General features: G+C 39.7%; 1 protein-coding gene across 50 annotated transcripts in view; it reads left to right on the forward strand.

Moving 5' to 3' along the window:
- Positions 1 to 17,819, forward strand: part of KIF1A (kinesin family member 1A) — a 142,887-nt gene that overhangs the window by 50,032 nt on the left and 75,036 nt on the right. For 24 of the 50 annotated variants that reach the window (XM_078389315.1, XM_078389317.1, XM_078389316.1 and 21 more), the window contains exons 11-18: positions 414 to 489; positions 1,430 to 1,508; positions 3,016 to 3,158; positions 4,620 to 4,646; positions 9,802 to 10,013; positions 10,630 to 10,709; positions 11,586 to 11,661; positions 16,811 to 16,890. In XM_078389315.1, the coding sequence (XP_078245441.1) occupies positions 414 to 489; positions 1,430 to 1,508; positions 3,016 to 3,158; positions 4,620 to 4,646; positions 9,802 to 10,013; positions 10,630 to 10,709; positions 11,586 to 11,661; positions 16,811 to 16,890 (773 nt within the window). The remainder of the gene's footprint in view (positions 1 to 413; positions 490 to 1,429; positions 1,509 to 3,015; positions 3,159 to 4,619; positions 4,647 to 9,801; positions 10,014 to 10,629; positions 10,710 to 11,585; positions 11,662 to 16,810; positions 16,891 to 17,819) is intronic. The other 26 variants (XM_078389322.1, XM_078389347.1, XM_078389336.1 and 23 more) reach the window with 3 other exon arrangements.

The raw sequence follows: 17,819 nt of genomic DNA on the forward strand, positions 1-17,819 counted from the left end.
TGAAAGGAAGAGCTCATAATTAATGAGACTACTTGTAGGTTATTTGTTTTGCTGGGTATAAAAGGCATGCAAGAAGGGAGCAGGGCTTAGCTTCATGTAATGTTGTCCATAGGCAGCGTCCCCTTTGGTTTTTTTTTTACCATGTCTGAAGTTCTCAGTAGCATACATGGTTGTTCCTTCTCCACAATTTGCTCAAGGAGATATTCACTGTCCCTTTGTGCACATAGGAGCCCTGTTGTTTTCCATGATGCAACTTATGGCTTCTCACCACTGCAAGCCACAGATCCCACAGAAGACTACATCTACGTGGCTTTATGCTCTGTATTTCCTAAGAGGATTCTGCCCCAAGAATTTACATATACTTCTAGGATCAGATTGGTCTGTTTCACTCTTATCTTCTTTCCTCCTTGCAGAATAAGAAGAAGAAAAAGACTGATTTTATTCCCTACCGGGACTCTGTCCTTACATGGCTCTTACGAGAAAATCTAGGTACTCCATTCTCATTCTTTTATTCTCCACATACCCTGATTCTCATCAGATTTATAAACAGTGGATCTCAAAACACTTCCGCTTTCATGCCATTTATGGTATCCATCTGCTAGAGGGATGAGTAGCATTTCAGGAAACAGAAGCAGTGTCTGAAATTTAATTGCAGTGATTCTTTCAAGATACTGCTAGTACATATTAGTAATACTTTAGCGTTCTTCAGGTCAAATAATATTTCAGTAAGGGATGGAACTATCAAGGGAGGAAGGCCCTCCCTATAACCTATTTATATTCTATACTAACTAAAGTGATAGATAGACAGGCCTGAGATTGCTGCAAGACAAACTGCTTTCCTCACTTCCATGTGTGTATGAGGTAGGTGGGTGGGGGAATTGCATTGCGTTAACTTCACTAATATTTCTGAGGCTTCACTGATATTTCTGAGAAGCAGGCCAGAGCTAGTCTAAAGACAACTGAACTAGCTAGGTCCACATCTAATATAATAGATTGCAGTTTCCAGCCACCATATCTCTTTGAGTTCTCCTACCTTAGAGCAGGCATTTGGCCAGATGGTTTCTCTGAGGGGCCACACTAGCCATTTTCCTGTTCCAGAGTGGCAGCCTAGTGTCTTGCTCTAATGTGTTCTTTGTCATCGGAAGGCTTTGGGTTTGATGCTCTCCATTGAGAGCCTTTCTGGACCATGGCAGCTGCAACAGCCAACCAAGTAAATTAAACCAGTTGTCACAGTGGGGGGAGGGCTGTATTCCGGTCAGTGAATGAGTGTTAATCAGCCAAACTGACCATTCTGTTGCCTGAGCCAGGAGTCTCATCCTGTTCCATATAACATATAGTCTTATGATATGCATTAAAAATTAAAAATAAAACCACAGACTGATGTGGCCTGTTAATTATATCTTTGAATCATTCTATGTTATCTGTAAAGGTGGTAACTCTCGAACTGCTATGGTTGCTGCTCTCAGTCCTGCTGATATCAACTATGATGAGACCCTCAGCACTTTACGGTAGGAGTTATGCAAAATACTTGTACTTTGAATTGATTCCCTGTCCAGTCACTAGGCAGTAGCTGCCGGGGCGGGGGGGGGGGGAGGAAATCAATGAGCTTTGTGAAAATAGACAGTATCCTTTTTCTGATTTTGCTTTGTTTATCAAAATATTCTGGGAAGAAAAATGTTTGGGTGCCAAATAAACTCTTCTAATAGTAGAAATGACTACTGAAGCATTAATTGAAATTTTAAAAATGAGAAAAGTATCATTTATATTTCAAAATGTAGATTCCTCCAGACTTCCTATTCTAAACTATTCTAAACCATTCCAAGCATTTCCACACAAGGCCCTGGGCAGATATGGATCAATTGATAATTTGATTTCTTCTTATTGTTGAATAAATCTTTTTCTTTCTTTTATTTTTTCTTTTCATTCTTGTTTTGCACTTTGGAAAAGTAGATTGATATGCATATGTGAAAGCTTTTCCTAATTAAGAGATCTGTATATATATATATTCAACAGATCTCTTAATTAGTAAAAGCTTTCACAGGGCCAATATTGTATCTGATTTTATTGCAGGAGTACTCTGTGGGTTAGTTTAGTTCCCTGCTTTGCATCCCAGAAGACCCAGCCTATGAGGCCTTGAGCAAGCTGCAACATCCCAGGATGCCTCCAGAAGGAGGGAAGGGCAAACCACTTTTCAGTACTCTGTACCTAAAAAACCCTGGAAAGGGTCTCTGTAGATCAGAATTAACTTTACAGCACACAATTATTATTAAATTAAGCTAGGTGAAAGTATTCCTGTACTCCTTTCCCAGCATGTTTTCTGCTCTTATCATCCTCACAGCTTCTTAGTTACAGTGACTGAGCTCCTCCATTTCAGATGACATTTCCTGTGCTGTCACAAGCACATGTGAAGTCTCACAACTTCTCTGTATGTTTGTAGATTGTCCTTATGTTCAGTTTGGCACTGCATAAAAGTATGGAAATTGAAGAATGAAAGCATTCACATGCAAACTCTAATTCAAGTCAATGCATGCATTCAAAGGCTTCACTGATACAGTATTTCTGAGAAGGAGGCCAGAACTAGTTTAAAGACAGTTGAACTAGTCCGTTCCATATCTAATACATTGCAAAATCGCTTGTGTCTCCTGTCTTGACAATACAAATTTTGGTGACTTTTTATTCCCACCTCAGATATGAAGCATATATTAAAAGGTGCTGTTCTTCACTTCAGAGTTTAAATGAAGGAAGATGGGGCAAGTGGAAAGGGAAGGTGTTCGTAGGCCCACTAATGTGTTGAGAAGAGGAATGAATTCCAGTGTACACTCATGCAATCAAGTGAATGTGCCAGCGGGTCTAGTTTGTCCCCAAACTGACCTAGAATTCATCTAGATGAGGGAAGAAGTAGCTTGAGTTTCCAAACCTGGCTGGGGAGTTCAGCTCATAGCTACTTTTCCATACCAGGCTATATGAGATTTTTTACAGGCTGTGCTTTACCTAGACTGCATCTTGTTCCTACAGATATGCCGACCGTGCTAAACAGATCAGGTGCAATGCTGTCATTAATGAAGATCCCAACAACAAGCTGATCAGAGAACTGAAGGATGAAGTGGCTCGTTTGAGAGACCTACTCTATGCCCAGGGCCTGGGAGATATCATTGACAGTATGTTGACTTTCTGGACACTGAATTTGGACTGAGGGAGGGTATTTCTCTACATTGTCTCTCTCAGCTCACTTGAATAGAATCCACCTGCTGCATGGTTGCTCTTTCTGCTTAATAGCTCCACTGCTTTCTTAGTCTACTTCAAAGTAACAATATGGAGGGAAGGGCCTGCTCACACATTAGAGTAACCACGTGTGCACTAGTCAGTCCATGTCTGTGAAGCTTGCAGTGGCTCACCACAGGCCATGTGTACACCTTTCCATAAATATCTAAATCAAGCTGTTTTGTCTCAAGCTATCACGTGGTGATAATTATCAAGGTTAATTGTGGACCTGTTGCATGTGAAATGCTCCCAACCACCAGCAGTAAGCACTTCTGTAAGTGCAGCTGCACAGCCATAAGCCACAAGTGTCTCATGGAGAGCAATGCTAAGGGAACTCTCTTCCTAGAACTCTTATGACTCCACCCTTTCTTTCCTTGTTGGTTCCCTCTGAGTTCCCTCCAAAATTATTCCTCTTTGCACTTCCAGTTCTGGGTATTACTATCAACATTTCCTTGTCAGTTTGAAGCTGCTTACCATCCTACTGTTTAAAGATGTCATTTACCTTGAAAGCTTTATTAGGGTCGCTATAAGTCAGTGCTGCCTTGACATCACAGAACACAAACTATTCCAATAATAACGGGATAACAAAAATACTCTTATTCTCTTCCTGTGAAGAATTGTCTCAACACATTACAATCCAACAGGCACTTCCACAGCTTCCGTTGTGAGCCCACCAGGCTGTGAATGGGGAAAGGATTATTTGACTTGAAGGATATGCATCTCAGGGCCTTTCCTGTCAACAATTTAATTAGGCAATAATTGAAATATTGTTGCTTAGTGGTTACAGAAGATCTGAATGACTTTTCTCTAGAAGATGCATTTGCTGTGGAATTTATTCCTTTATTTATATTTGCCCTCAAATTGCAGTAGTTTGTTGCTAGAAGGATCTGATTGATGTCCACAGAGCAGGCAACCATCGTGAAAGTAGATGTTGTGACAGGGGAAGTGACTGCTAGAGTGGTGTGGTGCCATCAGAATGACAGTATAATTGCCACTGGAAACTGGCAGGGCTTGTCCTTGCCCCTGCTTCATTGTTTTATTAGCCCTCTTTTTGCTTTGGGTGGGGGTTGCTTTGTTTCTTGCCACCCCACTACTTCATTTGTCTAAAGGAATGTGTAACTGGAGCACACATCTTTCCATTTAACTGAAGTGAAGGAGAGCTCCCAGTGCAATGTGGCTAATTCCTATTTTGCAGTATGTGAACATGGCATATATCAATGAAGCACTAAGAATAAATTTCAGGGATTCTGGATGTGTGGAAAAGCCCTCAGGTGTTGTTTCTTTAATCCTATAAGATGAACCTACTCTTGTTTTCTTTGTCTTTTCTCCCTCCCCCAACCTTTTCTCATCTCTCTTAGCCAATCCTGTTCCAGGAGGACCTAAATGTGTGTATTCCCCATTGCTGGTATTCTGTGTGCTTCATTGCTTCTCACAGACTCAGGCATAGCAAAGGAACACATGCACAGCATGAGAAATGGACTCAGCAACCCAGTTACAGTTCAGCAAAGCAACTGGGAACATGTTTACCTTCATAGCTGCCCTTCCCAATCAGCTATATTGCCCCCATGATCTCGACATATAGGACACAAAATCCAGCCATAACATTAAATGTGGACATTGTGTCTTCCTGCTACTTTCAAGGTGCATAGGGCACCAATGATATGGTTTCTTGCATCTTGCCATCCGCAACAAAGGCCTTTCTTTATGGATGATAGGTGTTGTAATTTCAGCAACATCTGGAGGGCCACAATTTTCCCACCCCTACTGTCAAGTGATTCTCTTTTTCCTCGGCTGTGCTTGACAAGTTCATCCATGAATTAAATGAACAAATTAAGAAGCCCCGTTGTGAGCCCACCAAGCTTTTGCCTTTTTGTCTTTTTCAGAAGGAAAGGATCCATCCCAGCCCAACAATTTTGCCAGAAAATACTCTAAAGCAGCCAATCTCAATTTTTTTGGGAGGGGGGCATTGCCATAAACAAAATATGAGAGAAATAGAGGCCGAATCAAAATTGTATAAGTCACATGACAAACCTTACAGGTGGTGTGTGAAGAATTGTTTTCAGTCTGTGCCCCCTTCAAATGTGCCATGGCCTCACAGGTAGCCATATGGCCTCTGTTGAGAATGGCTGCCCTAAAACATGGTGATGCAAATATGTGGCCATTTATATATTGCTGGATTGCAACTTTCATCACCTCTGGACTACATAGGTATTGATGTGGGATGATAGGTGTTGTAATTCAGCAACATCTGGAGGGCCACAATTTTCCCAACCCCTAGTGTGAAGTGATTATTTTTTTCTTAGCTGTGATTGACAAGTTCATCCATGAATTAAATGAACACGTTAATCCAGTTATATTTGAGTTAGTTTTGTCTTTTGATGAAAGCCAGCAATTCTTCACCTTAGCTTGACAGTGTTGTATCTCCACTGAAAAAACTCTGTGCAGGTTTTGCTCATGCTGTTTCCTTTCTCCATGCTGTAATTGTGTTTCCTTCTGCTTGGTGCGGCTGCTGTTGCTGCTTCTGCGGGGGTGGGGGTGGGGTGTTAACCAATATATTCAACCTGGGAGTGGAGAAAATAGCCTCCCAGGAAGCCCTAAGATGCGCTTCAGGCCACCAGAGGCACAAATATAACCAATAACTCTTTTTGGCCCTCCTGTTGGTTGTATGGTTGTGCCTATCAGGAACACTGCTGGAGGAGCCCCTCTGGTGTTGGGGCTTGACAAAATGCATCTGGCTTTTGCTGGCATGCTAGAGGGCCCTGCAGCCTGTGCCTTGTTTGTGATCAGTTCAGCCTACGCTCTGATGAAAGCACACAAGTAAAGCAAGGGTAGGCAAGTAGAACCTTCCAACATGCCCAACATGGTGTTCTTTAGACACATTGGACTGCTGTGCCCAACAACCCGTAGACAACATAGCTGTAGTAATTGTAGCCATTGATATTTGGAAAGCACAATATTAGGGAAGATTACTTTAATGGCTGGTGTATCAAAACATCAACTAGGTCTTGGAAGTAAACTCTCCAAGCTGCACATATTCTGTCCCTCCCAATCTCCTTGAGTTAGATTAAAGCATAAAATTGTATAACAATAATTCTGTTGTTCATTATATTTTGGATATATGATGTATTAATCTGAAATCCCAGCTAACTTTTCAATTCTCTGATTTTATATTTGTCTGTATTTCTAATGATTAATTTAATCATTTTGCCTTAGTCATAGTGTTAGCACTTCACTGCTTGTTTACAAATCTGCACCAAGAAACAGTGTCCTTATTTATTCTGCTGCCTGCCCGCCTCAAAAGATTTGTGAGGGTTAGTGATGGATGAAACTGAGGCAAAAATGTTCCCTAGTGCTCAAGCCTTTCTTGAAATGTAAAACTTTATATAGGGGTGGCGGAGAGAAGCCTGGGTTTCAGGCTCTGTTGGGTTCCAGCCAAGATTGAGAACAGATGCTGAATATTTAGCAGCAGAGGAAAGAACAGCTTACATGCTTTACGTCGCATCCTGTGGCTGTATCTGGAATGCCCAGGTTAATTTTTTGCTGCAAAAATGAGAGTCTGAGGGATGCTTTGTTGTATTTAAAAATATGCACAAAGAAGCTGCAAGAAAACATAGTTTAAAGCTTTCAGTTCATGGATGTCAGATGTCTTTGATCTTATCAATACAAAGATACATGGCATGGACTACCATCTCTCTATTTCTCTGTCCCTTAAAACAATGCAAGCAGGTGAAGAAGGAAGGTCAATCCAGAATTTTGGCTCAAGAAACCGAATATTCACACTATTTGCCATCATCTCAGTGCTGAGCATCTTCAGGCTTTTATAATACCAAACAGACTATGACAGCAGCTATCCTAACCCAATCTACACCAAAGCATGCTTCTCGCAGGTGATCTCTAATGGTACTACTCCCAAGGTGCTGTGCAGCTGGCTACTTCACTCTTAATTTTTAATGGATTTTTGGTGAAGTTTATGTGGAAGAAGCCATGGTTGAATGTGCAAAGGTTGCAAAACAAAAGCAATATCATTTGATTCCCCAAGACCTGCAATATTCCATGACATGCAACATTATAGGGCAGTGACACAATAAAAGGACTGTCTAGAAGTACCCAAAGGAAATGTCTCCTGGTTTTTCAAATAAAATTTCCAAACAGACCTTTGCCAAAAGTGGAAATTACGTACAGTTTCCAATTTCAAGTTCTTATAAATAGTTAATCCTATACTAACACAGCTGTAATCTATTAATTTTTCTGCTAGAAATGATTTTTACTCAGTATGCAAATCTCATAAAACCAATGTGTTGTTAACATGCAGCATTCATGGATTTGAAGAAATTCTGGCACACTGATATTAGCTGTGTGTGAATTCTCCTAGTAGAGCCCCAGATACTTATATACTGCTCATGTGTGGGCTCCTTGTTTTTGCACTGTCCATTAACTAATCCACATTTAAATATATTTATCAGTAGCATTTATGTGGCAGATGCAACATATGAAAGAACAAGAGTCTTTGGGACATTTAACATCATTCCATCGTTTTATTCTTATGCCTATGTTGCATATTGAAGAAGTTGATAAGCAGCTAGGGAGAAAATTGTAGAATAGCTGCATCTTTCTAATGTAATGCCAACAAGAGAAATAGGTGAAATAGAATTATCTTGGTTTGAAGGCAAGGGAATCCAGACTATTGAGACATGCATAGTATTTCACTGGCAATTTGTTTCCAGTTGAAATCAATAGGTGTGAGTAAATACATTAAAGACTGAAATTAATTTTGGTGAGAATTGGGCAAGGAGCTCTGTGTCTGTGGAAGAGACCCCAGTGGAACTAGATTGGGTGTGCTAAGCAAGTTATCAGAGCCTTTTCCTAATAAGTACCTCCTACCATTGACCTTTGGGTCAGTCATGCCTACATGCTGCCTTCTACTCCCAATTCTATGGAACCACAGTTAGCTTCTTTAAAAATAACTGTACTAATCTTGTGAATGGCTTCATGACTTGTTACCTGTTCACCGACATGTAGCAGGGCTGGCCCTGTCATTAGCCGGAATGAGGCAGTCACCTCAAGTGGCTGATGCCAGAAGGCAGCAGAATCACACCCACCTTGGTGTTTTTCTTAGATCCACACACCTGTGTATGCCACATGGCCTGTGGCTATGTTTCCTAAAGTTCTCTGATGTTTCAGATGCAATTGGGATGCCCCTGACCAGTCTCCAGTATTAAAATGAGATTCAGCTGCTGGTTCCAATTGGCTTCCGTACACAGAACAAGGGTGGAGTGCCATCTTGTTCTTTGCTTCAAGTGGCAAAATGTCTTGAGATAGTTGTAACCTCTAATTCTGAAGTTTGCAGCAATAAGGGAAAAGAATGTGAATATACAATCTTCAGGCAAAGGAACATTTCTGGAACATTTCTCTAACTTGAGCATTCAGTTCTCACTGGAAACTCTTATAACTCAGTGCCCACATTTACAAGCTGTGTCATGTTTATGTATTATGTGCTTATTTAGTAACATATTTTCAACACTTTATCCTAGAATATCAGCTATACAAGGGGCATAAATATACTATAAACTATATACTATAAAAATTGTAAAAGCACATCACAATAAAAACAAATTAACAACATAAGAACAGCAAAGCAGACTAGATGAAGTGAAACACTTTAAATGCAAATAAATGAGTTTTGACATGCACTAAAATGGCAACAGTGTTGGTGGAAGGCAGGCTTCTCTGGTGAGAGCATTTTATGGACTAAATCTATAATCTATAGATCTAATCTATAGATCCATAATCATAGGGCTTCAGAGAAGGATCCTGTGATTACTTCTTACATGGTCAGTGTCCCTTGACATAGGAAGCTAGAGAACAGTCTTCTGTTAAGATATTTTTTGGATATTCAAATACAGAAAGCTAGATGGTTCTAGCTCTTTCAGCATTTGTTTTCAGCAGGAATTCCTGAATGGATGTTCCAGTGGACCTTATATGTAGACATGCAGGTAGATGTCATCTTATCCACATTCACAAGTCAAGTTATGTTTCAGACCCTATTACGTTATTCCTTTTTTGTTTTGTTTTGGCCTTGACCCTTTAATAAGGTTTGCAGAGTAGTTTTCAAGAATTAAAAAACATTTTCAGCTTTTGGAAAGCCAGTTTAAAAAAAAAGAGATACTTTGCCTTCTGCAGGTCATTAACGGACACAGTCACCAGTAATTTCACTGTCACTTCCATAGAATGCTGTTGGAGAAACTCAGAAAAAGCGTGCTGTCTGTTTCTCTCAAGGGACAGAAATGAATAAAATCTGTTGCATTAGTGCGTAAGAGAAGCTGCACAGGGCGTAGAGTGAATGCTTGAGCTGGTGTGAGGATCTTGCCCTGGCATCTCTAGCTATGTTACTGTCTGCGTTATCTCTTTGTTGATTTTCTATCTTTCTCCTCATTGCATCATGTTGCTATTTCCCAAATGCAATTCTTTTCTCTATCTTTTCCTTCCTTCCTTCTTGTCTCGTGTCTTTCCCTCTTCTTTCTCCCTTCCTGAACCCCATAGACATGTCCGACTTTGAGAACAATAATGATAACCGTAGAGTGGCAGATATGAGTCAACGCCATGACAATCTCTCCACAGTGACCAATGCTTTGGTAGGAATGAGCCCCTCCTCCTCACTCTCCGCCTTGTCCAGCCGAGCCGCTTCTGTCTCCAGTCTCCATGAACGCATGATGTTTGCTCCAGGTAGTGAAGAGGCCATTGAGAGACTGAAGGTGAGACCCAGGATTGTGCATAGCATATTGGTACTGCGGAGATACAGGGAAAGAAATTTCATTTCAAGCAATATGATTGCGTTTAAGCATTATTGTCCTAAAAAAAGAGTATATGAGGAGAGAGAAAAATTCAAGCTACCCGTTAAATGAGTTTAGATCATGCATTTAGCTTGTAGCTGGGCAGCATGTGGCTGATAAGCTGCATAAGACCCCTTAGTATCATTTTTGTGGCTTTTACCCTACCCTACTCAGCACCATTGAAATCAGTCAGTTAAATTCACAGAACAGAGCATCTCTAGGGCCCTAAAGTCCTATCAAGTGTTTGGCCATAGACAATTAAGCTTCCTGATCATAGACCATTGACACAATTGCTGAAGTTCCAGTGGCCCAAATCCTGTTGCTTAGTAAATCACACTAGAGTAGGCCCATTGTATCAATGAGGCTTGATAGTCAATTTCTCCACAAGTTCACTTGATTCAAATAGGCCTACTCTAACTGTAAGTTACTTTTTAACATAGTGAATTCAAACACCAGTAAAGGTGATGATCACTGCATAAAAGATTGCAGGTCAAATGTATCCAGTTCAATCTGTTGATGTTTCATGTATACTTTGCAGGAAACAGAGAAGATCATTGCTGAACTGAATGAAACATGGGAGGAAAAGCTACGTAGGACAGAAGCAATTCGGATGGAGAGGTAAGGATTGAGCTGTGAGTCCGGATTGTGTATTCATGATAAAAAATTCACATTTGATTCTGTTTGTTTGTTTTGTTTTGTTTATTACATTACTGCTTATCTAGTAGTAAGGCACCAATCTAATGTGTTTCAGTGTTTTGCTTCAGTGCAACATCTTTATTCATTCAGCAAGGTGATTACTTTGAGGTTGATCTGAGCAATACATACCTTATGTGCCTTAAACTACATGAAGACGCCTTCATGTAAACCGTATGCGATATTTTATCATGTGACGTCAACACCATCTCAAGAAGAGAGTTCATGTGCCACTGTTAGACTTTGCTTCTGCAGTGGCAGGGAAATGCTCCTTGCACTGGTGAGCCACATGTATTAAAATGTTAAAGCCATATGTGCAACAGTCTGTTCCTGGCATTATGTTCAAATAGTATACTGGTAACTTGTAGTGACTTATGCACAGTCTGAGAGCTGCAAATTTAGGAATTGTTGGACCAATAAGGGCTACTTGAGACCCTTGTTTTAAAACAAAAAAAAATGTGTCAAATGTTGGAGCGCAATTACTTCCTACTTATCTCACTAACATATGGAAAAACAGGAGAATCCATTCATCTCTCACTCTGGCTTGTGTTTCCTCTGTTATTTTCACTTATTCTGTGTCCTGGAGCTGTTGTCAAGATCTTTGCCACTCCCCCCCTGTTCTTTGTCCATTCCTTATCCACATCTACTCTTCCTAAGTCCTTCTGTTTTTATGATGTATACATACAGGCATTAATTCTGCTCAGACAGTGTGGTGCTTTCTCTTCCTGAGGATGTCTGCATCGCCAGGACAAGAGACAGGCCCCAGCAGAGATTTCAGATCTTTCTTTTGATATTTTCTAGGGAAGCTTTGCTTGCAGAAATGGGAGTGGCTATGAGAGAAGATGGTGGTACACTGGGGGTGTTCTCTCCTAAAAAGGTAGGATTCCTTTTCTGTTTATTCTGCAGTGTTCAGATATATCTTGGAATGTGCTATCTGTGCAGCACTGTGTATTAATAATAATTTTAAAAATCAACCTGTCCTAGAAAGACAGGTATGCACAACAGAAATGTCTTTATGTATTAGTTCTTTCTCTTGATGTATAACAATCTTTTGATGTGTATAATTTGTTGGTTTTTGAGTAGAAGACTATACTCCCCTCCTGCTCTGGAGTCTTGTAATGCAGTTGTACTGGTGCTTTGTCGCTGTTAGAACTAGTTTTGGGTGTTCTTCCACTGCTGTATATTTTGCACGCACTTAGCGATAGAACAGTATTACATTACTGCTGCAAGATCCATGGCTATTGAATCACTGAGAGATTGAGATGAAGTCTTTCATTCAGCAGCACAACTATAGTCTTAAGAATAAGACTATAAAAAGTAATCTGCTGATTCAGGCCAATAATCTGTCTAGTTCAGATCAATGGTCTGTCTAGCCCAGCATTCTGATTCCAGATACATCTGGATTGCCCACAAAGAAAGCAGAAGGCAACAATCTTTCCAGTTATTATCCAGATGTTGCCAATAGTAGCAGACTTTTATTCCATCAATGTGTCTGATTCCCGAATAATTTATTCTCATTGCTAGCAAAAGTAATAATTAAAAAAAACCCTCAAAAAAACCCCCAAAACAACAACAACAAAAAACACTCTCTAAGCACCTATTTTTTTCTCTTCAAGGCAGTGTAAGGAGATATTTGATAGCAGTCCCAACAACAACAACAACAACAACAACAACAACAACAACAACAACAACAACAACATAGTGGTGTAACAGGGCAGGCCAGGAGACTGTTCATATTGGTTGTATAACATAACATAAGCCGCCTAGAGTGGTCATATTGACCAGATAGGCGGGATATAAATAAATAAATAAATAAATAAATAAATAAATAAATAAATAAATAAATAAATAAATAAATACATACATACATACATACATACATACATACATACATACATACATACATACATACATACATACATACATACATACATACCAGTAACTGGTCTACTAGCACAGTGCAGTGGAAGGTAACCAAGATACTAAACTATAGTCCCTAGAAGAAAGGCCAGATATTATTTCCTTAAGTTGGTTCCTATGTTCATCAAGATTGTCATAATGATTATTGCACATTTAATTTGTTTTTCTTTCCCCCTTTTTTGCTATGTAGCCACTACCAGTTAACCCCCAGGATGTTTTCCTGGAGAGTGTAGGGGTACATTCCCCCAAGAAGGTTGGTCTGGAAGGTTGTGTTGGAGTGATCTGTGTGATTCTCTTTTAAAACATATTTTATCCTATGACATGAGACATGCTTATTCTGTCTTGTGCTAAGAGTACTTAATTCTGTACTACTTGCTAGAATAGTGAGTAGAAGCACTGTTTTACAAGCTGTTTTGCAGTAAGTAATACATAAAAAACACAACAAGGTAGAGCAAGCTTTCTTTGAATTATGTAATCCAGATAATTTCATGGGGTGATGTAATGAGCTTGATTATTAAGCCATATGGCTAGATATGCTGCCCAATGTCCAAGACGGTTATACAGTCCCTCTCCCATTAGCAGAGAGAGAGTTCTGCATTATACTGTCTGTTGACTGCAGGGAGCCCTGAGCTGCTGATAGCTCAGGGTCAGGATAAGTGAACTCAACCGTAGTAGTTGCTACTGGGTGCTTGTTCATGTTTCTGTTTGCAGTTATAACCAAGGCTATCAATCATTTGATTTTAATCTCTTGATTGCCTTCCTCCTGACAAGTGGTTAATTGATTTGAAATGCATAATTACAGTAGTTGATTTTCTGTGCTATGTTGAGAAAAGCTGTCACAATATGATAAAATATCCTTGGGGGGGGAAGAGTGAGGAATAAACTGAGAATAAAAGTAAAATTAATGTTGATAAGGACCCATCCATTTCAAAGAGTTACACTTTTTAAAAAATCCACGAGATTTTAAAATCTATAACTGAAGTTGTACTGGAGCTGTTTGTTTATATTTTGAGACCTAAACAGATTACTTAGGTTCCACAGATTCTGAGCTTTAAGACCAACTCTAGTTTATATTTAGGTGACTATGTTCCTTAAATATTGGCTTCAGGGTCTGCTCCAGAATGGGGTGGGTTCGCTTAGGAAGCTGCTTTATATTGTAGATTGGCTCAGCTTTGTCTACACATACCACTGATCTTTCTAACATAGTATCATCTATATATGCTTAGCTTTCCAAGAGTTTATGTAGGAGTCTTTCCTGTTCTTCCATAGAGATGCCATAGATTGAACAGATCTTCGGCATGTTGATAAAACTAAGAATCTTCCTCAAAGGCAAAGAGCCTTCCTTTGGATCCCTCTGCAAGCTGTTGTTGCTGCCACATGCTGTAACACACCCTCTCCTCCCTGTCTGTCACATGGATGAAGAAAGCAGGCATTGATGTGGCTGCTTCTGTTGTGCTTGACTTGTCCTCCTGCCACCTGCAAAAGGAACAATGGCTCCTGTGTTTTTCTGAGGAGCAACAAGTTGATTCCCATTCCACTCACCAGAGTGGGCAAACGAGTAATTAGGAAAGGCAGCTAAAGTAGCTCAAACTGAAAAACAAGGAGTATATAGGTAGCAGTGGCTACCACTCTTAGCCATCATTGCCACTTGCTTGTCGATCTGGTTAAACAGCAAAAACAGAGTTCTGTGTCCAGGTAGAATCCACAAGACAATTACTTTTGCTACAACAATCTAAAATGTCCTTTCTTCCCATATGAGCAAGTGAGGGTTTACCACTATTGGAAATTCCTGCAGTTGTTATTGCTGCTGGCATGCTGTATACTGATCATATGCATAGTCACCCAAAGAGATTTTGTTGCCTGAGTTACAGCAGCAAAAGATAGCCTCCCCAACCATCCATTTCAAGGTGTTTAATATTCAGATCCAATTTTGACATAATGTATTTTTCCGTGTATAAGATGCCCCATGTATAAGACGCCCCCCACTTTTCCAACCCAACATTTCTTTCTTTGCAAGAAAGTGGAGGGGGAAAGCAGCTTTTTGCAATGAAAATGAAGGGGGACAGGAGGAACCACTTTTCCCCTCAATTTTCTTTGCAAAATGTGGACAGGGAAAGCTTCTTTTTGCAATGAAAATGTAGGGGGAAAGGAGGAATCACTTTCCCCCTCCATTTTCTTTGTAAAAAGGGGGAAAACGCTTTGATCCCTCCCGCTCCTTACTTCCATGTATAAAACAACCGTCAATTTTTCCTTTAATTATTTTAGGAAAAAGTGTCATTTTATACACAGAAAAATACAGTATGAAACAAAAAATCCCATGAACTGAGCATATCTCACCATCAGGGGTAGTAAGGACAAACAGACATACAGATAGATAAACAGGCAGATAATATTATGTCAGTAATATTTGCTGCCTTTCCTGACACCCAATATCTGCTGCCTCAGATAGCTTCCTTGTTCTACCTAATGGCAGAGCCAGACTTGATCAGGCAGAATCAGAAGCCACTGTCACAAAAAGCAGAGTGATGCAGAAAAAATATGCACTATGTGTGGGGAGGAACCTTGACAGCTGCCCAACAATGCCAACCTGCGACTCCATGTGCTGGACATCTGATAGCACAAAAGCACAGTATATCAGCTAGGAACTTATGTTTGCAGGAAAAGCTTTATATATCATACAAAAGAAGATTCTACAGTCCCTGGTGTTACAAATCTGAAAGTATTTAAGGTTTAGTTTTATTTGAGTATTCTTATTTGCTCTGTGCAGATTCCCAGCTCTTGCATGAATAAATAATCTCTAGTATGACTTGCATGGTGTTTAAAATGATATGATAAAAGTGGCAATAACTGTATTCTTCAGAAAGTTATTCTAGCATGATGCATGACTCAAACTCAGGCTGGTGTGAGACCTTTGCAGTTATACTGTGCATACTGACTAAAGACTCCCGTCACTTCCAGTGGTATACAGTTCCTTAATGAGTGTATGATGTTTTACCAATTTGATTCACTAGGATGAATCATCATATCCATCAAACCTTTTTTAAAAAAATACTTTATGTATGAATTTGTGTTGAGCATGAAAAAATGCTTGAGTGGTGTAGGTCATTGTTGTTTCCATTTTGGATGTATAAATTTAATTTAAGAGAAGGAAACTTCCGAAGACCATATAGATTTCATGCAACCTTGATCATCAATCAGTGAAATACCCTGATGGAATGAATTTGATTAAGGGATTTAATGACTCCAGTTCCCTTCAATAAACCAGCTGATCTTTAGAAAGCCGCATGATACCTTCCTGTTTTTGAACCACTCTGATTCATACATTTGTTCCTTATCTGCCAGTCAGGGACCCCCCCCCCATTTTGTTTTGTGCCCTCAAGCAAGACTATTGAGTGAAAGTGTGCTATAAAATGTAGAAATGAATTCCTTGTCTAAACTAGGAATACAACTCTTCATGGTACAGCAACATGAAGAAGTTTTAATCTCATTGTTTTGATCTGCTTATATATTTGTTTAGGGAATACATTCATTACTTTTACAATTGGTTGCTTGAGATGATAAAGTTGTACATAAAAGTTAAAATCAATGATAAAATGTAATTTCAAAGCTGTTTTCCAAGGAGGTCGTTAGACTGGATTCATGCAGTGCAACCTTATGTATGTTTACGTAGAAGCAAGTTCTACCTTTTCCAATGAAACTTAGCCAGGACTAAAAAAGTTATATTTTTGGACAAGAAAAATTATATTCAGATATTCAGCCATGCAGGGATACAAGTGGCTTTGCCAACTTCAAGCATAGGACTGTGTTTGTTATCACATTTAAGTGCAAGCTTTAAGCATTTCCAAGTATGTGAGGTAGGTGCCAAACATCATGGTCTCCCAATGTTTTTGAAGGTATCTACAAATATGACCTCAGAACAGCAAAGGAGGTCAGGCCACTGTTGGGGCACATGCACTAGTGCTTCCAATATCCAAATGTTGTAGGGTGCCATGTATTATCAAAATGGATTCCTTTCAACTGAGAGCAGAAGGGTATAGCTAGCCCTCTACCCAGGAAGAGAAAAGTAGTTTAATTTATTTCTTTTACTTTCTCTTTGTCTGTCTTAGACACCACATCTAGTCAACCTGAATGAGGATCCGCTGATGTCTGAGTGCCTTCTATACTACATTAAAGATGGAATAACCAGGTAATGAACATGTTGACAGCAAGCAACTTTCCAAGGATAAAGAGGATTAGCTTTGGTATGGTTTAACATGAGATATCTTACATTCAAATGCCTCCCACTGTGAGCTGCATAGCAGAAACAACTCCCTAGAAATTAACTGAAATGCTTTGAACAAGATCCAACATAGTATTGTCTGCACTGACTAGTGGCAGGACCTCTTCAGAGTCAGATACCCTTTTTAACCCTCTAAGATGGGGGATGTCACCGACCTTGGGATTTCCATTCTATTAAATGTTTATTTTATTTTATACTATATGGCTCAAAAAAGACATGCTAGTGAACTGTACAAGATACATAATAATAGTAAGGATTCATTGCTTTCACATAGCAGGATTTTGCTTCTGATTTTGTGTGTTTTTGCACATATGACTACATTCTCTCTCTGTGTAAATGTGTGTACGTGCACCAATTGAAGGCTAGATAGTTCAGTTAGATGGAGTACTTGGCTACGGAGCCAGAGGTTAGGGGTTTGGTTGCCCATTGTGCCTCTGGGGAGAAAAGCCAGCACATGTAGCCTTGGGCAAACTATACAATCCAGAGTAATCCCTGAAGAATGGAGTGATAAACCCCTTCTGGATACTGGATACCTAGAAAATCCTAGAATGGACTTGATGGGACATCACCATCATAATTATTTATACCGATTCCTCTAAGAAGGTCTATGTACAGAAACAGGCTTCTGTTCACATATCATTTACCAGATCAGTAACTATGAGTACAACTAAACACAGGTGCCACACAGTGCTGCTTTCAGAAGGAGGCACATTTGTCTCCATCCAAATTTTGGCAACAACTACTCATGCTTAAGTTTTCCCCCCCTATGTGTAATTAGTGCCTGAGTCATTTCTGTTAAACTTTCTGGAAGATACTCCGAAAATGAACTGCTACTG

Source organism: Pogona vitticeps, chromosome 3 (assembly GCF_051106095.1).
Source record: "Pogona vitticeps strain Pit_001003342236 chromosome 3, PviZW2.1, whole genome shotgun sequence".
In the NCBI taxonomy this organism is placed as follows: domain Eukaryota; kingdom Metazoa; phylum Chordata; class Lepidosauria; order Squamata; family Agamidae; genus Pogona; species Pogona vitticeps.